This window comes from Bos indicus, chromosome 3 (genome assembly GCF_029378745.1).
Source record: "Bos indicus isolate NIAB-ARS_2022 breed Sahiwal x Tharparkar chromosome 3, NIAB-ARS_B.indTharparkar_mat_pri_1.0, whole genome shotgun sequence".
Taxonomy (NCBI): Eukaryota; Metazoa; Chordata; class Mammalia; order Artiodactyla; family Bovidae; genus Bos; species Bos indicus.
The window spans coordinates 15,956,550-15,978,069 of record NC_091762.1 but is presented as its reverse complement, the minus strand read 5'-3'; the positions used below and the strand labels follow the sequence as shown (position 1 = coordinate 15,978,069).

Below are 21,520 nucleotides of genomic sequence, written 5' to 3'. Positions count from 1 at the left end.
AAATCTCTTTGCATTTCAGGCCCCTTGCTGTCTCCACTTCAAGTCATCTTTCAGGAGTTCATGCTCTTCTTCTACCCGGCATAGGACCTTTGGGCAATGCTGTTCCCTTCGCATGGAATGCTCTTTTCTTCTCTCTGCCAAGTTAGAACCTATTCATCCTCCCATTGACTGAGTCAGTCCTAGGCACTCAACTCTTACTATAGCTGCAATTTTACTTCTTTGTGCAACTGTCTTACTAAAGTCTGATCTGTTATAAGACTGTAAGCTGCCTGAGGGCAGAGGTCATACTTGTTTCTATCTCCATTGTTTACCCCATTTATTGATACTAGGTATTCAATAAACACTTGAAGGATGAAAAACTGAAGTATACCGTAAGAGAGCTCACACCAGGTGGAAGAGACTCTCTTTGGTCCTCCATGTAAGTGGTTCCACAGGCCTTTCCTGAAAGACCAGTTTTTAGGGGGAGGAACTGGGTCCTCTTGACGAGGTCAGAGACTCTCTAAGAGGAGAAAAGACTTGGAGTGTGGAGAAGAAACAATTGTTAGGCCCAGTAAGGACAGGCACATGGTCCATGGTTGAATCGCAGAGTCACAGGAGCACCGTACACAGGAACCTGGCCATCAAGCGTCAGGGAGCAGCAGGCGGCAGGAAGCACAGTGCAGGGAGGGTGAGGCTCTTCTCTCAGGCCAGCTCCCGAAGACTGGAGATGCCTGCCTGGAGTGCTCAGTGAGAAGAACTCTGGGCAGACATTTGAGCTCATCTAGAAAGGGTCCTGGGATCCATTAATCATGTCTGCCCTGGGTGTAGATGGGATCCCAGTGGCATGCCTGTCACGTGCTGGCCAGCTCTGCTCTGAGGAGGCAGGCGGGCTTGTTCACTGACTTGCTAGACAGCTGTTCCCTGCCCAGTCTGTGAGGCCAAGTACTCTGTGGAATAAAGGAGGCCATTTCTTCCCAGTTAGTGGTCGTGGCTGGACTTTCCACAGCTAGATATTTCCATAAGCCTATATCTAAGTTACTGAGGCAGGTGTCACCTTTGGTCATTCACATTTTTCCAGAATGTTCTCTGCTGCTGCTGCTGCTAAGTCACTTCAGTCGTGTCCGACTCTGTGTGACCCCATAGACAGCAGCCCACCAGGCTCCGCCGTCCCTGGGATTCTCCAGGCAAGAACACTGGAGTGGGTTGCCATTTCCTTCTCCAATGCATGAAAGTGAAAAGTGAAAGTGAAGTCGCTCAGTCGTGTCCGACTCTTGGCGACCCTATGGACTGCAGCCTACCAGGCCCTCCATCCATGGGATTTTCCAGGCAAAAGTACTGGAGTGGGGTGCCATTGCCTTCTCCAAGAATGTTCTCTAAAACACTGCTAATGGAGTCTTGTGAGAAAATGGCATCCTAGATCACAGGGGACCTGCAATGCCCAGGTCCCAGTCTTTGTGGTCTCAGGCTACCTGTGCAGCTATTAGTCAAACAAAAATGGAAGTTCCAGTACTAGGCTGTGGTCCGAGAAGCCATGTCCTCCTTTGACTGGCTTCTGAGGAAAGAACCCGGCCACCCTTAGTAGGCTGGCCACCTGAAAGAAAGCATTTGTTAAACATAGGAGGACAAAATAGAGCAGACAGCAGAGGTGCCTCTGCTGGGACAGAGATAGGTCCCTGCCTGCTGACCGCAGCCTGAAGAGAAGGCTTCTTTGATGGTGACCTCTCCAGTTCACATCTGACAGGTCAGGGGAAACTGTAGGTAATTCACTCATTTACCAAACATTTCATGAGACATGTCTTCTGTCAGACACTGTATAAGGCCTAGAGAACTCAGAGCAGCTGGGCCCGGATACTCTTCAGAACTCACTAAGAGAGACCATCATGTAACCAGAGGACTGGGTGGGGACTTCCCTGATGGTCCAGCGGTTAAGAATACGCCTTGCAATGTAGGGGACTCCAGTTCGACCCCTGATCTAGGAACTAAGATCCCACGTGCCGTGGGGCAGCTAAGTCTATGCACGGCAACTACTGAGCCCTCGTCCTGCAACTAGAGAGAAGACTGCAGTGAAAAATCCTGCATGTTGCAAAAAGGTCCCACGTGCTGTCACTAAGACCTGACACAGCCAAAAGTAAATAATTTTAAAAATAGAGGACTAGTTGGCACAAGAGGCACAATAAGAGAGGTCTGTGTGCCTGGGGTTGAGAAAGGGTCACTGAAAGGGGCACAGCAGCTCCTATCAGGGAGGTCAGGGAGGCCCCCCCAGCCTGGGGCAGCTCAGGCTACAGAGACGAGTAGATATTCCCCTATCAGCCAAGGTAGAGAAGGGCCCTCAGGAGGAGGGGTGGCATGTGCAAAGGCCCAGAGATGTGGAAGAGTTGGGTACAGAACAACCCAGGGGAACTGGCACAGCATCTGAGGAAGAAATGGCACAGACGTGGCCGCAGAGAGGACGGGGCCACTCCCAGAGCACCCTGTATGCCAGGCTGGGGAGTCTAGACTGCACTCAAAGGACAGCGAGGAGCTTCTGAAGGCGTTCAGACAAGGGCAAGGTCAGACGTGGCTACAGGATTCCTCAGCAGCAATGTGGGTGGGGAGGGGTGAGGGAGGGCGGGCAAGCAGACAGGGGTACCAGCTGGAGGCTGCCCTAACACTCCACCAGAGACCAGTGTGGGGAGATGAGTGGAGACAGTGAACAGTGCAACCAAAAGGCATTTTATCTGGATAACCAACAAGGACCCTGTACAACATGTGGAACACTTGCTCAAAGTTATGTGCCAGCCGGGATGGGAGGGGAGTTTGGGGGAGAATGGATACATGTATATGTATTGATGAGTTCCTTTGCTGTTCACCTGAGACTCTCTCAACATTGTTAATCAGTTATACCTCAACACAAAATTAAAAGTTTTTTCTTTTTTTTAAAACAGCATTTTATCTCAGACAATAAATAGCAAAGACAGAGAAAGAGATCATAAACCCATGAAAGCCCAGCCTTATCCTGGTCTCCACTCCATATCTGATTCCTTTGCCCTTTCCCTAGTCTGCACAGCTCTTAGTTATTAGTCTGTCTTCCTTGAATTACAGGCCACAGAGTTGGCAAATCACACATTTCTGTATTTCCCATCAGCCCAGCGCAGTGCCTGACATACAGTTGACACCCGACCATGCATGGATGGATGGATGAATAGTTAAATAGATGACAGACAGATAAGCTTTCATGCAGACATAGATGTCTCAATGTAATTTTTAACTGAATGAAAGATTTAGGTGCATGGATTGTTCTGAGCCAGTTGCAGTTTGGGAGACAAGTCATGATTCAAGCACCGATTATGTCCATAAAGCGCAGGCTCAGAATTGTCTGAAGCCAGGAGCACTAGGGGAGGACCTAGCACCCCCACCATCCCCAGCCCAGCATCACAGCCCCAGTGGTTGAAGTGCACAGCAATCACAGGTGTGCAGAGTGCTGCTGGGTACTTGTCAATCATGCGGCAGGAAAAGAGGCTTTGCCCAGGGGACAGGATGTGGCTTTTGACTGTGTGGTTTGCTTTTGTGATGAATGAAAGCGTTTTTTTCCAGCGAGGCTGGTGGAATTGAAACAATCAGTAACGGGGAAATGAAAAAGGCATTTGGGAGCTGGGACACAAGTGCATCAGCCTGGATTGCCTGTGGAACCAAGGAATGCTATGCCTGACTTCATAAAGAGCCTGGGACAAATTGTGACCTAAAAAGGCTGGCCCAGGGACAGTGTCATATCACTTCAATGAGGCCAGTCCTGGGAAAGGCCACCCGGATAGTCTACCTCATCCTTCACCTGGAACAGGAGGCAGAGAGGGCCTGGCCTTGGCAGGGTGAGGGGTTTAATGCTCATATCGATGATCTTCATATTTCTAAGAACTTGTAGGGCAGGGTTATCCTAATTCCTGGAGACTAGCACAGATGGTGGAAAGAACTTGGACTCTGGAGTCTGGCAGAGTAGGATTCAAATTCTGGCTCCTCCACTGACCAGGTGTATCATCCTGGGTAAGTTCATTAATCCATCTAAGCCTCGCTTTCCTAGGGAGATAATATTGTAGCGCAAACAGAAAAGAGATGATATGAACAGAAATAAATCATATTTCTGTTCAAATAAATCAAATACAACAGAAACAGCACCAAATCATCATCTCAAAGAAGTCTTTCTTGAAACCCCAACAACAAGTAATGTCCCTTTGCATCATTCTCCATCATTGCCCGTTTTGTGCGTGACACTCACCTGCATTCACACTCACCTATCTGAGGCCTCATCTGTGATTGCCTGACCCTGCTCCTGCCCACTAGACTGGAAGTTCTATGAGGGTGGGGACTGTACCTGTCTCATTCATTTTATCACTCATGATATCCCCCATGCCTGGAAAAATGTAGACATTCTTTAACTTTTGGGTAAATGAGTTTAACTGGGGGACATGGTGCCTGGCCCATGGTAGACGTTCGAGGAATAGTGGTCAGCGTGACCCAGACACCTGGAAAGCTCAGAGGCATGGAGCTGCGAGCCCACCTGTGACCCAGAACAAATCTCTGCAACTTGCTGTGAGGAAGAGGTGAGTCTCTTTGCCTCTAGGCCCTCAGATTCTTCCTCTGTCTGATGAGGAAATGATGGTCTAAAGACGTTCACTAAGGCCCTCTCCAGCATGCCCAGTCCTAGCTGTGTCTGATTCTCCACATGGGCTCTGAACTGAAAAGGACCGAGGGAAGAGCCAGCTCCATCACTGGATCCTCAGCTCTACAAATGCCACACAAAACGACCCTGAGAGGCCCAGGGGCAATTCCTACGTAGGAATGAGCATTGGCACCAGCCAACAGCCACCCTAAGCCCACTCCTTTGCTGCCAAGCATCAGGCCCAGAGGACTCACCAAGACTCATCTCTTGGTCTCAGGCCTGGTTTGAAAACATAGGAAGGAAGGCAGCCAGGCATGGAAATGCACCAGACCCTAAGCCAGGGGCTTTGGCATCGCTAGCTTCTCTGGTCCTCACCACAGGATGAACTGATACCATTATCCCCACTCACAGACCAGGAGAGCATGCTAGTAACACCCCCTGGGAAGCAGAAAGTAACAAAGTTAAGCTTTCTGATTCCAAGTATCCCACACTGAAGAACCTGGTGGAGTTTAAACCTTGGTCCTCTTTTCTGTGACTGTTACTCGGGATATACCCCAAGTATAATTTATGGCAAGAAGATAGCACTAATTCAAGAGCAGCCTCTAGAGGAAACATTGTTTACACTAATGGAATAATAAGAGCACTGAAAAGTGCTAACACTTACAGAGCATTTCCTAAGGGTGAAGTAGACGCAGCGCTAAGCACATCACAAGCACTCTCCAGGTTTATCCTCACGAAAACTCAACGAGCAGGAACTGATACCGTACCCACTTTGCAGATGAGGAGCCTGGGGCTTAGAGAGGCAATGTACTTGTCTGAGGTCACAAAGCTAAGAAGAGGTGGAGATAAAATTCCCATCCTGGTCTCTCTAGGCATCCAGCCTCACCACCTCGCCATACCCTGGTGAGATTACTGGGATAAATTAACATTTAATTATATGACACTGACATTATTGTATTAATATACTATTAATCACACACACATGAGAGGGAAGCCTGGCAAGGGGTTGCGAAGAGTTGGACATGACTTGGCAACTGAATAACGACAAATCACATACACATATCCAGAGCATACTGTATACAACGATTCATCCCAATACAGTACTTAGAATATGATCAAACTGAGATGAAAAGAGGTGAGTGCTCTCCAGTCTCAGCCAGCACTGACACCAAACAGATCAGGTCAATCTCTGGGATTAGGTCAAAGGTTCAAGATCATGGTCACCCAAGGAGTGAATACACATTAGTGTCAGGCATTTCCTGTGTGCTGGTTGGGGGCTTCTGAGGACAACCCCTGTGAACCATCCAGACAGTGCAGCCAGGGTCTCTAGAGACTATTAACAGGTTGACCTGCTTTTGGAACCCACATATTCCAAGCTCATAAAGTGATGCTGTCCTGGGTCATGTCCCCATCCCTGCATAGGGTCATGTAGGAATTCAGCTGTAAATGCTGTAAAGAGTGGCAGGTGGAAGGGCTTGGATCCTACTGAGGGCAACGAGAGCCTCCACTGCTTCCCTCTGAAACATACAAGTGCCCCGGGAGCGGGGAGACTTGTGGAGGACAATGAGTGGGTCCTGACCTGGAGTTTCCAGTCGGCCTGGTGCCCTCACCCCTCAATGGATCAGGCAGAATGCAGGACCTGGGAAGGGTCATGAAATTACTTCTGCAGCAGGATGTAAAATGGGTTTGAGTGCTGGGGTATCCAGGGCTCGGCACCCCAGATCAGGAGATGGTAGTCCTGCTTTTACAGTCCGGACAGTCCTGGGCACATTCCTTGACATGTTGGCCCTTTAGCTGCCTCATCTGTAAACAGAGGCTAAATGCCAGTCTAGGCATGTGAACTGTATGTGGGAAACAGCTTTGCAGAGTAATGTAAGGGACCTTGACTTCACTAGATGGGTCAAAGTCATCGTTGTCATCCTCCTATTTTGGACAGCTTCATTGGTTGTGTTCATACAGAACGGACCATATAAACAGCTCACTCGAAATGAAAGGAGGGCCTTTTCCCCTTCCCTGTCCCCTGACCCTGCCCAGAGCAGATCACACCACTGCCTGGAATCATGAGTGACCATCTCCCCTGCCAGAGAAAAAGCTGTCAGCTCTCTTATTTGTCCATCCATTCAACCACAGGTGGGTATTACTGGAATTCCCTCTAGCGCGGGGCCCTTTGTGGTGTTGGTGCAGCACAGCTCAACTCCCTGTCCTTACAGAGCTGCTGCTCTAATACAGGACACAGACAAGGAAGTCAGAGTTGGCTCAGCGGACCCAAACCCTGACCCAGGAGATGAGCACTCAGGGCTGGGGACTGTTCTGCCCGGGGCAGAGCTCCAGAGCTGGCCTTGTTATAACTAACTGGGACCCGGGACTCATGGGGAAAGCAGACATCACCCAGCCCTGGGCAGACCAAGCCTGGAACCTCCTTCCTGGACACCAACTGTAATGCCAGTCAGTCTGAGAAGGGCCCTTCCCAAGGGCCCTGTAAGCAATTATTCCTCCCCTAGACTCCAGGCTTCACCAAGAGACACCTGTGAGGAAGAAACAGAGTAAGATTCTATTGGAACTTCCCTGGTGGTCTAGTGGTTAAGAATCCACCTCACAATGCTGGGACACAGGTTTGATCCCTGGTCGGGGAACTAAGATCCCACATGCCTCAGGGCAACTAAGCCCATGCCACAACTACCCGGCCTAAGACCCAGACGCAACCAAATTAATTAATTTTTTTAAAAAGACTCAGGCTTCTCTGGTGGCTCAGTGGTAAAGAATCTACCTGCCAGGAGACATGGGTTAAATCCCTGATCTGGGAAGATTCCACATGCCTCGGAACGTGCACCACAACAATTGAGCCTGTGCTCTAAAGCCTGGGAACTGCAACTACAGAGCCCACACACCACAACTACTGAAGCTCCTACGGCCTAGAGCCCGTGCCCCGCCACAAGAGAAGCCACCGCAGTGAGAACCCCACAAACCACAACCAGAAAAAAGCCCTTGCAGCAACAAAGACCCAGCACGGCCAAAAATAAATAAATAAATAGTAAAATCATTTTTCAAAAAATACTATCCACAGAGCTGTCCTGGGCCCAACCTGGTCACTGGATTCCAGCCTCCAGCGTCCTTTATTTGAGATTCTGGGGGATACCAGGAGAAGGGGCGGGGAAGACCCTCACCCCTCACAGAGGAAGCCCTTCAACTTTACCTGGAAAGCCCTGCTTCTTTGCTCGCTATCCCTGACCAAAGAGAACCATTTATCTTGGCAAAATGGGAGAAGGCCCTTTACATTCTGAAATGAAGTGTCAGCATGCAATGACAGTTAAGGTCCCAAGATACCCCCAGAGTCACTTTTTATTCTTTTCTATCCACAATCATTAGGGGAAAATCTCTCTGCTGCGTCTGTAAAACCCATTCACTGGAGGGAAATAGATCAATGAGAAAAGCCGAGCACCGTGTGGCTGCGCTGACAGCTCTGAAGCGGGTACACTCATTCTTCCCGGGAGCCCATGCCAAAAGGACAAAGGACGCTCGTTCCCACCCCCCGAAAGAAGAACTGGCCCAAAAAGTTCCTTAACTAGATAGCTATTTCTTATCTTTTATACAGCAAGAACAAAATCTCTTTCTGAGAGTGGCATATCTTACACTTGAAACAAACGTAGCTCTCGCCACTTATTTTTAAGTGCACTTGCCTGCTAAAGTGAGAGCAAAAAATCCAAGGGGAGGACAAGGAACGATGGTGAAGGTACAGCTGCTTGCAGAGTTGGCATCTCAAAGCCAACAGCTGCAGGACCGGGAAAAGGTCCCTGAGAAGAGACTGAAGAGCTGACACCCCAAGGGGATGTGCAATCCAAGTGGGAAGAACTTGACCGCTAGTTCTCCGTTTGCTTCCATCAGCACCCGGGTGCTCTGAGAATGCTCATGATGGCTGGGTGCAAGGGGAGGGCACATGGGCACCAAAACGGGAGGGAGCTACAGCCCCAAGAGCAGGGGAATAAGAACAGAGCTCGGGACTTCCCTGGTGGCCCAGTGGTTGAGAATCTACCTGCCAATGCAGGGGACACAGGTTCGATCCCTGGTCCAGGAAGATCCCACATGCCTGTGCGCTGCAACTACTGATGCCTGTGAACCTAGAGCCCACGCTTTGCAACAAGAAAAGCCACCGCAGTGAGAAGCCGGCGCACTGCAATTAGAGGGTAACCCCCGCTCACCGCAACTAGAGAAAGCCTGTGCGTAGCAACAAAGACCCAGCGCAGCCAAAACTAATAAATAAATAACATTTTTCAAAAAATAAGAACATAGCTCAACATTCACTCACTTGTTCATTAATCCTCCAATTATTAGCACCTACTGTTACCAGAGGCTCACCCTGCAGGAAGGCTGAAGTTAAAATAGCAACAAAACTAATAGCAGTCAACCACACTGGACTTGTACCCTGTACCAGACACTCTGCCAAGGACTTTCTGTGCATTACTTCATCTGATGGTCACAGCAGCCCCTTAAGGAAGATAATAATACGGTTCTGCCTGTAGACGAGGAAATTGAGGCAGAGAGCTAAACCTCCAGCCCAAGACTATGTAGCTAATAAGAGGCAGAGCTGGGTCCATACCAGACCCACTTGTGTCTCAGCAGGAGAGGCACTGACCATCGATGCGTATCCTGATCTGGTCCGTGTGAACAGGCAGTGCTCACCCAAACCTGCACGGAGAAGCACAGGACACTGCTCCATGCCAGGAGTTCATTCTCCAGCCAGGAAGGAGCAGCGTCTGCATAAATGCAGCGATGGGGGCAGCTGAGATCTGAGCCACGTTCAGTAACCACGGGCAGCCAGCCTGGGGCAGGACCCAGGCAGCAGGGAGCCCAGCCACACTGGGGCCTTGAGACCCAGGTTTAGGGGTTCAGATTCATCTAGAAGTCACCAAAGGGTAAGAATGTGTGAAGAGAGGAGGATCTGTTCAGAGGCAGGTTTTAGGAAGACTACCAGTGCATACTACCATTCATAACCCTAGAAGATGGGGCAAAACAAAATATTTAGAATATTACAGAAAAAAATAGGATCCATCTGTTGCAACACTCCAGCCACTGCTAGGTTATCAGACTCAACCCCAGGAAACCTGTATTGGCCTGCACGGCCCCATCTGCTGCCTCAGGTTCACATGGGCACCATGACCATCCCAGCGGCCCCACCAGTGTCTTCTGGGGTCACTTGGAGGCTTCTTCCGCGGCCTTATTCTCTAACCTCTTCAAGTATTCGCTCTGACCGGATGGGAGGGAGAGACTGCCTGTCTTTGTGAGGGTCCTTATCATGTTGCACAAGATGAGTCACGACTCTGCCCTCTGTCCCGTCTCACCAAGGGCGTGAAATGCCTCTTGCTGGGGTGGAGCCCTCCTGTCTCATGGCCTCTGCCTGGCTGTACTGCACTGGGCTTTGGGCCCTGGCCAGGCCCTGGGAAGTGGCTCTGAAATCCCCCTGGGTCTCCCCACCAATGAGCCCGAGGGCTCTTCTTCCCTACACAGATTCCTAGAGACTCCAGTGGCCAAGGAACAAGGGACACATCTGACAACTGTAAGGCACACGGGTGGATTAGGAGAGCACCCCAGACTACTGCAAACATTTTGCCACAAGTCACACCAGGGCTGTAGCTGAAAGGTTAAAGGTTGGCAGTGTGGAGCAGGCTGCCCCAACAGAGGTGGGGTCAAAATTTTCTGACAGTAACATCCTGAGTTGTGGGTCCGAATTGATGCCTGTCATTTTGGTAAGGATCTAGTATCATGATTGGCTCGGGTAAAGCCCCCATAAACATACTCATGAACATCTGTCTGCCCAAGACAAGTGACTTTTTTTCAAAACCAGAAAACTCACAAGCCTATCAAGCATTCACCCCACTGTCCTCAACAGGCAGACAGGCCTCTGAGTGCCTATTTTACAGCTCGAACCCAAGGAGTGTTGAGTCCTGTTTCTAAGCATGTTTGTTCACCCAGGCGGGAATGGGAACGTGCTGGGGACAACTCGGACACTTGTCCATGCACAGCTGTTCCCACAGCTGGCAGATGTGCTGCAGCTGCCTGCCAGCAACAAGGGCCAGCACCCAGCAAGGGGGCCCTGAGCCAGGAGAGGGTGTGGGTGGAGCCACCTGCCACTTGGCTCCGAAGGGATGGGAGGGCTCCTCTCTAAAGAGCCCGGCTTTACCCTCTCCTTCCCCACTAACCCAGCTTCCCATCTGGGCACTTGCTGTCCCTCTCCTTGGGGTGTTAAGGTCCAAGTCCAGGGTTTTCCAAGCAATTCTGAACTCCACATTAATTTCTGCTATTGCCCTCCCCACCCTTACCCCCACACCCCCTCCCCACCCCCAACCCCTTGCATGACAACCCTCCTTGGACCACCACCTGCAACCTGGGATGGTAACCCTTCCTTCAGGGGCAGGTTCTCCTGTCAAGGGGCATCCTCAGCAGGAATTGGGACATATTAATGCATTCACTCCAGCACTCTTGCCTGGCAAATCCCATGGACGGAGGAGCCTGGTGGGCTGCAGTCCATGGGGTCGCGAAGAGTCGGACACGACTGAGCGACTTCACTTTCACTTTTCACTTTCATGCATTGGAGAAGGAAATGGCAACCGACTCCAGTGTTCTTGCCTGGAGAATCCCAGGGATGGGGGAGCCTGGTGGGTTGCTGTCTCCGGGGTCGCACAGAGTCGGACACGACTGAAGCGACTTAGCAGCAGCAGCAGCAAGCACTAGCATGATTTATTTGAATTGACTATTCACAAAATAGTTCACAGAAAGTTGTTACAGACCACAACTCTGCAAGTGTAGCTGGTAGGGACAAAAGCCCATGGAGATGTTTCAGTGCTTAGAATTCACAACGCACCTTCCCATCTGTGGCCCCCATTGAATCCCCATATCAGGGACATCCCTGTCTTTATCATCCCTTAGCAATTTGGTTCAAACTTTTCACACTGAATTACGAGTTGCCCACCTGTTTGACTCCTTCTCCTCACTCCCTCCCAAGACCAGGAACTATTTGAGGGTCAGGAATACTTCTTCTTTCCTGTTCTGGCACAGACGAGGTCATCAGTGTTTGTTGACTGTAACTGAATTCCACAGAGCCAGGTTAAGAGAATAGTAGTGACAGAAGGATCAGGGGTAGTAATACTAGCAAATACCTATACAGTCTTCCTACGTGCCCGACCCCCTTCTTGCTAATCGCTTTTATATAGATAAAACCATTAATTTGCACTCCAATCCCAGGTATAGATAAGTACTATTGTTATCCTTATTTTTTTAAACAGAGGAAATTGAGGCAAAGAGAGACAGAATAACTCACTCCAAGTTCACAGCAGGAACTGGCAGGGCTGGGATTTGAACCCAGGCAGTCTGGTTTAAAAGTGAAAGTGAAGTCTCTCAGTCATGTCTGACTCTTAAGCAACCCCATGGGACTGTAGCCTACCAGGCTCCTCTGTCCATGGGATTTCCAGGCAAGAGTACTGGAGTGGGCTACCATTTCCTTCTCCTGGGGATCTTCCCAACCCAGGGATCGAACCCAGGTCTTCCGCATTGCAGACAGGCACTTTACCATCTGAGCCACCAGGGAAGCCTGGTTTCAGAGTCTGATCTCTAATCCCCACCTCTCAAATTGAACAGATGCAGACTCCCTAAGAAACAGTTTATTGTATTTTCTTGGAGGGACCCTTTAGAGAAGTATAACATGTGCAATGGGGAAATTAATAAAATTCAATTCTGCAGACAGCCATACAGAAGGAGATGCAGAGCCATACAAGAGCCATACAAGAGACGCAGAAGGAAAGTATTCCTTGTTCCCAAGCGGAAGCTCCTCTGTGCACAGAATATGTAGCTTTATACATAGCCAGGGTGCAAGGGAGGCTGCCAGGAAGAAATAAGGGAGACGTGGCTATTCTGGGCAAGGGCCCCAGAGCAAAGTGCTGGGGGTGGGAGGGGTGTGCCCTGGGCGTGGTCACAAAAGACTGACATAATTATGGAGGGCATGGTGAAGTAGCCCAAAGCAATGATTCCCACACCCTGTTGTGTTCTAGAATCACCTGGGGAGCTTGGAAAAACCCCTACACTCAGTGCCTCCCCAGAGCATTAAATCCCAATCTCTGGGGGTGGGACTAAGGCACCAGTATCGTTCTAAAGTTCCCTGGGTGATTCCAACACTCAGCCAAGTTTGAGGACCGCTGGTTCCGTTTATGCAGTGTTATTCACAGAGCAGTCTGTTCTTCCATCCTGAGCTAAAAACATGTTGGGGGCTTTAAACTGGGCATGTTCCTTCCATCTGCCCGTCCCTCACTGTGGTTGACTGTTTGGGGCCATTCTGGGGATGTGTGTTCTCTCTGTTTTCCTCGGGAGCCCTTTAAAATGAAAACAGGTTTTAGATCATGCAGCTCCAACTCAAATTCCAACCTTGCCACTTCCTGGCTGCATGACTTTGGGAATGTTATGTAACAGCCAAGCCTCAGTTTCCTCATCTACAAATAGGGGATTGTGGCAGGCAGAGTGTCTCCCCCAAATGTCCACATCCTGAACGCCAGAACCTGTGAGTACGGTACACGGCAAAGCAGAATTAGGGAAGCAGATGGATTAGGATGGCTAATCACTTGACTTTAAATATGGAGATTATCCTGGATTATCCGGTGGATACAGTGTCATCAGAAGGGTCCTTAAAAGTGAAAGAGGGAGACCAGAAGAGTCAGTGTTAGAGCGATGCCATGTGAGAAAACCTTGGTCAGTTGTTGCTGGCTTTGAAGATGGAAGGGCAGACAGCTTCTAGAAGCTGGAAAAGACAGGAAATGAGTTCTCCCCAGAGCCTCTGGGAAATGCAGATTTGCTGACACCTTGATTTTAGCTTAATAAGACTCATTTTAGACTCCAGCACTATAAGATGATAAATTGGTGCTGTTTTACGCCACTAAGTTTGTGGTAATTTGTTACAGCAGCAATCAGAAACTAATACAGGATGAATGGGAGTAAATTGGGAAGAATATGAAGATTTAAATAAGATAAATGCTGAAAAACTTGTAGCCCGACTCTTAGCACTTTGTAATTTTTAGTTGCTATGATCACTTTTATGGGCAGCCCAGGTGGCTCAGTAGTAAGAATCCTTACTAAGTAAGCAGGAGACACAGGAGACAAGAGTTCGATTCCTGGGTGGGGAAGATCCCCTGGAGTAGGAAATGGCAAGCCACTCCAATATTCTTGCCTGGAAACTTCCATGGACAGAGGAGCCTGGCGGGCTACAGTCCATGGGGCTGCAAAGAGTCGGACACGACCGAGCATGCTTGCATGCGTGCATGATCACTTTAACCATCACCATCCTATCAGGGAGTTGCTACCTCCTGCATTCCATGCACCTGTCACAGGGCTGCCCACTCTCTACCCATCATCCCTGGATCCACTCCTAGCTCCTGAGATGGCTGAGTGGCTTCAGTCCCTGGCTGTCAGTAGGAGGCTCTGTGACCTTGGGCCCACACTGGTAGGAACCAGCCTGTCTTTCTTGGACAGAGCAAGAGGCTCCCCGGAGGCCTGTAGTGCCCATTAACACAGCACGGACCAGTGTTTTGCTTCCTGACTCTGTTCTTGAGAATTAACAGGAAATGGGGCGAGGGAGGGGAGAAGGGGAGAGGCTGGCGAAGAGAGGCCCCCAGGGAGTCTTCCTGACCACCAGCTAAGAAAGCATCATGGGAATGGTCAGCAAGGGCCTCAGAGACTTACTCTAAAGGACTAAAGGTGTCCAGCACCTCAACAGTTGCCAACAGCAGGCAAGAGCTGGACCACCAGGCCAAGAGCAGAGGGTTGGGTTTGACAGGCAGGGTCTAAAATTAAATCTCTGTCAAGCCCCTTGTTTGAGCCAGGCTCGCATGGGCCCTTTCCCCAATTCTTGTAGCTGATGCTCACTACCCTCCTTGTGGCCACTATGATCTCATCCTACAGAGGAGAAAACGTACTGGGGCAGCTCAGTGCGTCACCTGAGGTCACCCATTAGCATCAGAGCTAGCATCAGAACATCATGAGATTCAAACTTTTGATTCCAACTCTAGAAGTCTCCACTCTGTACCATATCTCATTTTCCTTTCATAAAGGTCCAATTAATACTTTAGTCATTATTGATTTAATCCAGGGAGCATGAGAACACAACCAGTGCACACTGTTGATCGGTATCCACACCCTGAAGGGGGCCAGCCATGAAAATGTAGACGCTCCAGAAACCACAAACTAGAAGGCGCTTCAAAGAAATTTCACCCCAGATGAATCAATCTCGTGTTAGCGTGGCATGGCCACAATTGCAATTCTACATAATGATCACAAACCTGGATTTCACGTGGCCCCCTGAAATGGACCAGACCGGTGAGAAGAGGCCCATTCCCTCCCCACCATGGGCGCCCAAGGACTCCCACCAAATTAGAATGTTGCACCAGCCCTGGGAACTAAATTTATCCTGAAACGACACCCAGATCAGAATGTTCTCGGCTAGAAGAGATCCTGTCCCTCATTGTCCTCCTCTCTTTTTCCAGAGCCAGGCAGTATCGGCTGTCAATTCAGCCCCGTCCACTCATTCTGAAAGCCACACACATCCATGAGGCCAGCCCACAGTGACAGGCATCCCACGTGTAGATACAAAGGGCAGGAAAGGTTGAAACGAGCAAGAAAGGAGAGCAGAGAAGACGGAAGAGAAGGTGGAATGAGGCAGGCCTAGATGATGCTGATAAGAGGTTTGAAAAGACACTGAGAAGAGGGGGAATAAATGGCACAGACGCAGGGTGACTGTGACAGGCTCTTCCAGGATAAGCTAACAGGGGCACGAGAGGTGCCTGTCTGAAGTCAGTGGCTCCTTTTCAAGCCTCAGGCAGCATGTCTCCTCCTCCATTTCCCTGGCGTTCGGACTTTTCAAACTCACTACAAACTGAGACGCTCCCACATCAGCCTCAGGTGATATCACTGCTCCTGCAGGTGACAAGTTGGGCCTTGGGGACAGGAGCCCGCCCTGCCAACACTCCAGGAGGGTGGCCATTCCCGCCACACCCCCTCCCCAATGCCGCAGGCAGAGGAAGGCCGAGAACTCCCTGCCTGAGGGAGGCTGCTGGGGAGCTGTGTATATTTAGGTAGAGGCTGGATTAGGGAACAATAAGAGCGAAACTGTAAAATCCTGAGGTTCTTGTAAATCTCATCAGTGCAGTTAAGCATCTAAAAAGATCTGACAGAACAAGACAAACCGGGCTCCCCAAGAGGCCCTGGCTCCTGGTGGGGTCGTGTTCCGTCAATGAGATCACAGAACCCCAGGTTCTGGAGGGGTATTTTTCCATTCCTCTCCATCTCGAACAAGAGCTTACCAGGTAGCTGTCATCTTTATGTCTAAAGATCCCCCAAGGAAGGAGCTCTTCATCGTTTCCTCAAGCTCAATGGTGTGCTTTAAAGTCAGAGCAGGTGCTTAAGCTTGCAGAAGGGGTGGGGGGGTGGCTTTCCACCAAAATCTCCACTAGTCCCCCCTCCACCAGTCCTCCCATCCCCACCCCCACCTCTGGTCTTAACGCTGACTACTGATGCTTTCTCAATCTTACATAAAATGCTTTGCTGATGCAACTTGGGGATCAATTGCTGGCTTCCTTCCCCAGCCCCCCACCAGATCTGTGAGCCCTTTCTGATAAACAGTTAAGGATTGGTGCCTCTGTAGACAAGGATGCCTCATCTCTCCTGATCTTGCTTGCCAGGTACTGGGTCCAGCCTTTTTTTTTTTTTTCTTAATAATCTTATTTATTTTTTCTTCATTGCTGTGCAGGCTTTTCTCTAGTTGCAGCAAGCAGTGGCCACTCTGGCTGAAACGCAAAGGCTTCTCATTGCGGTGACCACTCTTTTTGCGGAGCACTGGTTCTGGCGTGCTCGGGCTTCAGTAGTTGTGGCATGCAGACTGAGTAGTTGCAGCTCCCGGGCTCCAGAACACAGGCTCAGGAGCTGTGGCACACGGGCTCAGAGGCATGTAGGGTCTTCCCGGCCCAGTGATCAAACCCGCATCTCCTGCACTGGCAGGTGGACCCTTCACCCCTGAGCCTCCAGGGAAGCCCCTCAGCCTTTCCATTTGTTCTCGCTTCCAACCACTGCCTTTATGGCCAGATGTATCCCTCCCCTTTCCTAGAAGCCCTGAGTTTCCCCCCACCCACCACCTCATCTTCTCCAGCAGGTCTCTTTCCCTCAAGCCCCTTACCCCGCCCACATCTGCAGAAACTGCACCCAGCCTTCAAGGCCCAACTCAAAGTCCCCGGAGGCAGCGGCCTCATTTCCACCCCCGGGGAAGGCCCTGGTGTACCCACACCCGAACTCGTAGCTCAGCCCCCAGCACTTGGCACCCCAGGCGGTGAGTATCTGAGTGCTTATCTACCCATTGGATCACACGCCTGCTTAGGGCAGGGGCCTTGCCGTCCACGTGGTGCCAGGCTCATAACAGACCTTCAATAGCTCTGTGTCAGATAAATTAATCACCTTTTGTCCAGTCCTCAGGGGAGGCGGAGAGCGGTTGCTATTTCTAACAGCAGCAGGAAGGCAAATATGGCCCTGCCCTCCCCCTACTCCCCCTCATTCCACACACACACACCCGAAAGTGGTCATTTCTCTCTGATCTCAAATCAACAAGGATTCTAGTACATTCTGGCAAGAGGCACAAGAGAGAGCCGAGAGGCGCCTTGGAGAGCACGTAGCTCCCCACCCTGGTTACACAAATGGAGGACCTGAGGGTTGAGAGAGGCAGGGTGTGTGGGCACACACAGAGGACCAGCGTCAGGGGCTCACCCACCTCCCCCACGGAGCAGCCGAGGGGTGTTGAGCTCAGAGGCCGCGGCCACTCTGCACCTAGCGGGTGGCTCCACCGTGGCTGCTCGCTGATCTCTGGTTGTGCCTGCGGCCAACACAGCCACTGGTCAGCAGTCATGGCCAAGTCCAGCTGCTGCAGCCGAGAGTGGCTTCAGGAATGTTGGAGTCCGGGCAGCACTCTCCTATGACGCAGGCTGCTGGGACAGCGTTGTGACGACCCAATCCTGCCAGTGGCCAAACACCTACCTCGCCCTTTCATTCACAGATGGTGAGGAGCACAGAGACGGGGTCCACTGGGCAGCTCACGACTCCTGTCCCACACCGGACCACCGCTCAGTGAGCGCTGACGTGGTGTGCACACACGGTTGGGCTCGTGAGGGAAGGTGGGTAGGAGGGCGCATAACGCCACAGCCTAGGGGGAGGCCACGAAATGTTTAGAATGAGAAAGATCTGCAAAGCCTTGAATTTCTTCTTCTCTACATCTCCTGCCTTTAACTCAACAAAAGGAAGTTTACTTCCCCAGATTCCATTTCTGGTGCCACATTTGTATCAATGGCTTGCATGAAGCTGTCACAGTCAAGCTTATCAAATGTGAGAAGACATGAAGCCAGGAGAGCCCAAACACAGGCTGCTGAGCGAGATGCTAAAAGACCCAGATAGGGCTAAACCAAATGAACGTGGGGAAAAGGCACAGATGCAAACGACAGGCGCCACTGTCGTCCCCAAAAGCCAACTAGACAAGCAAGGGTGGGAGCTTGGGGACAAGGGGGTGGAGGCCTGCAGCTTGGCTTGGCAGCTCTGTGTAGAGGACAGAGGGTTTTAGCAAACATTCCATTCAACGTGGGCTAAGGGGTTACCGTCCGAGTCGGGGCACTAGCTGTCCTTGGCTGTAGAAATGGAATGAGCAGCGGTCCTCTGTCCTGAGCAGCTCACACCCCCAGGCAGGTGCAGAGGGAGGGCACTGCGCAGAGCAGTGGGCAGGATGGAGACAGGGCTCTGATGACTGCCAGGGAAGCAGGGAATGTCTCATATAGGCAGCAGAAGACAATGGGAAGTCCTGTGTCCGATCCAAGGGGGCTTCAGTGTGAAACTGTTGACCCCTTACCACAGGGACAGTTGGAAGGAGGAGGAAGGAGGGCTGGGGAAACTGAGCAGGCTGCTGACACCTGATGCACCCAGGACACTGGCAGCCAAAGGCGCCATGTCCAAAGGGAAGGCCAGGCGCAGCCCAGATAGGCGCTGACTAGTCCTGAGGGCCAGAAAGTGAAAGTGAAAGTCACTCAGTCGTGTCCGACTCTTTGCGGACCCCATGGAGTATACAGTCCATGGAATTCTCCAGGCCAGAACACTGGAGTAGGTAGCCATCCCCTTCTCCAGGAGAGCTTCCCAACCCAGAGATTGATCCCAGGTCTCCCACATTGAAGGCAGATTCTTTACCAGCTGAGCCATCAAGGAAGCCCTGAGGGCCAAGCGGCTAGCAGAGAAGTAGGAGCCAGTCTCTTAGAGGGTGGGAGTTGGAGGAGGACAAAAAAGAGCAAGACTCAATAGGGCACCCAGCCAGGCAGCCAGAGCTTCAAAGAAGGGTCTAGCCAAGCAGGGATCAGGAGGGAAAGCAGGGAAACCAAAGGATCATCCAGTCTTGATGGAAAGCCACTTAGAATTGGCAGCCCCTAGCTCCCTGAGGGTGCTGGACCTCATCCCTGGGGTAGGCCTGGGACCCAAGGGGAGGACAAGAGGGCAATTAGCATAAGGAAGGGATTTCTTTCTTTAACTCTTTATTTGGTATTGGGGTATAGTTTCAGATGAACAGTGAAGGGACTTGCCTTACATATACATGTGTCTGTGTGTGCATGCAAAGTTGCTTCAGTTGTGTCGGGCTCTTTGCAACCCTATGGACTGTAGCCCGCCAGGCTCCTCTGTCCATGGGATTCTCCAGGCAAGAATACTGGGGTGGGTTGCCAAGCCCTCCTCCAGGGGATCTTCCCATCCCAGGGATCAAACCCAGGTCTTATGTCTCCTGCATTGGCAGGCAGGTTATTTACCACTAACGCCATCTGGGAAGCCTCATAGATGTATCCATTCTCCCCCAAATTTCCCTGCCAAGGGAAAAGGTTTCTAACAGGCAGAGGGGCCACCATAGGGCAGAGCAGAGGCTGGGGCTCCCTCCTGGAACTGGGGCTAAGGGCCTGGGGTGCTGCCGCAGGGTTGAACCAATAGCGTCTGGGTTGTTGTTCTGCCCTGGGCTTTGTCATGTCCCCTCTTGCCCTTTTTTGGAGAGGAGTGCCCAGTGGGTGAGCCCAAATTTCAAGCTGCCTTCTTATCCTGCAGGAACTAGGGGCAGGAGAGACAGACCGAGGATGGAGCTCTCACCTAACGAGAGCTTAACGGGCCTGGAGATAGTCCACTCGAGTCAGCTCTGCCTCTCAGCCGCCACATGACTTTGGCCATGTCACTTACCTTCCTAGACCTCAGTTGTCCTATCTGTAAAGCAGGGATAATAACAGAATTCACTTCACAGGACTGACCTGAGGATCCACCGAGATCATACAGGACACAATTTCTGGCACATAAGAGATCAACAAACAGAGCCTTGGCCTTCTTGTCTTTTGTGGGCTTACAAACCTTTTTTCAAATCTAAACTTGGAAGCAGAACCTGGGCATGTGATATAAGGGTGTCAAGACGGGGTGAAGGTAATTTCAGGGACTGACACAGTGAGGGGGGTATGCTGGTAGGAGATCCATGTGTGAAAAAAGCCCCCAGACTCAGAGGGGGAGCCCACACACCCATGAGCCATCGGGTGCCTGAAGGTTACATAAAGGTGACAAAGTCAGGACTTCCGTAGTAGGCCAGTGGTCAAGACTTTGCCTTCCAATGCAACGGGTACAGGTTCAAACCCTCGTCTGAGAGCTAAGATCCCACGTGCCTCATGGCCAACAAACCAAAACCTAAAACAGAAAAAAAAGTTTAACAAATTCGATAAAGACTTTAAAAATGGTCTATGTAAAAAAAAAAAAAATCTTAAAAAAAACTGACAAAGTCAGTTCTGAAGATGCACGGTGGTGATGGCTACGCAACAATATACCTGAACTTACTCCCACTGACTGAACTGTACACTTAGAAATGGCTAACATGGTAAGTTTTACATATCCATTTACAACAATTAAAAAAAAATTAGTGACAAAGTTACAACCGGGGCCCAGGGTCCCTCCCACACAGCCACCAGCTTTGTACCAGTGATGTGTTCAGAGGAAATGGAATTCTGCTGGATTGAATCGTATTGAATTCTTTAATTCCAAGATAAACTCGGCACATTTCATCTCTTTTCCAATTATTAGGTTTGGGAGAATTTGAGCCGTGGTGATTTTGCCATCCATTCTCTTAAAAACAAAAGATGTCATTTTACCAGGTTCCTGCTGAACAGAGAGACTAGAATTATCAGCATTTTCTTGGTCGTATAATGCAATGAAGTCTCCAAACAGTAAAAATTCTACCATGCCTTCCAATTTCCCAAACCCTCAGAGAGTCTATTATCTTTAGCTCAGATTTAGAATCACTGCAGTCCTACTACATACAGCCCCCCTTACAAGCACAGCAGGGACAGCCACTGAGACGGTTACGAGGAAGCATGGCCCTCGTGGAGCTCATAACCGAGCAAGACGTGTCCTAATCAGGAGGAAGCCCTGGGACCCTGTGGTGCTTTCCAAACACACATCCCCAGGCAGTGGGGTTCCCTAGCCTGCAGGGTCCAGAACGTGGCACAGGGGATCTGACGCCCATCCCTAATGTAGAGCAGGGATGAAGAGATCATCATCTGAAAACTACCGACCACAGTACAAAAGCAGCATGGTCCAGCGGCTAAGACTCCACGCTCCCAGTACAGTGGGCCCAGGGTTCTATCCCTGGTGAGGGAACTGGATCCCATGTGCCACAACTAAAGGATCCTGCATGCTGCAACTAAGACCCAGCACAGTCAAATACATACAAAAATATTTTGAAAAGAACAATACAAAACGGAATGAATTAACTGAAAAAGTCATGGACAGTGCACATCTGCACTCACAGGGAAACAGAATATTCTATTAAGTTGAACATGTGCTCCCCAG

At 50.5% G+C, this 21,520-nt stretch overlaps 1 protein-coding gene across 9 annotated transcripts in view; it reads right to left on the bottom strand.

Moving 5' to 3' along the window:
* KCNN3 (potassium calcium-activated channel subfamily N member 3) overlaps positions 1-21,520 on the bottom strand; it is a 235,065-nt gene that overhangs the window by 96,439 nt on the left and 117,106 nt on the right. The window contains exon 1 of one of the 9 annotated variants that reach the window (XM_019954343.2): positions 17,400-21,402. The exons of the other annotated variants lie outside the window; for them this stretch is intronic. Coding sequence (XP_019809902.2) covers positions 17,400-17,534 — 135 coding nt within the window. The 5' untranslated portion in view covers positions 17,535-21,402. Of the gene's footprint in view, positions 1-17,399; positions 21,403-21,520 lie in introns of those variants that run through there. 9 annotated transcript variants of the gene reach the window in all.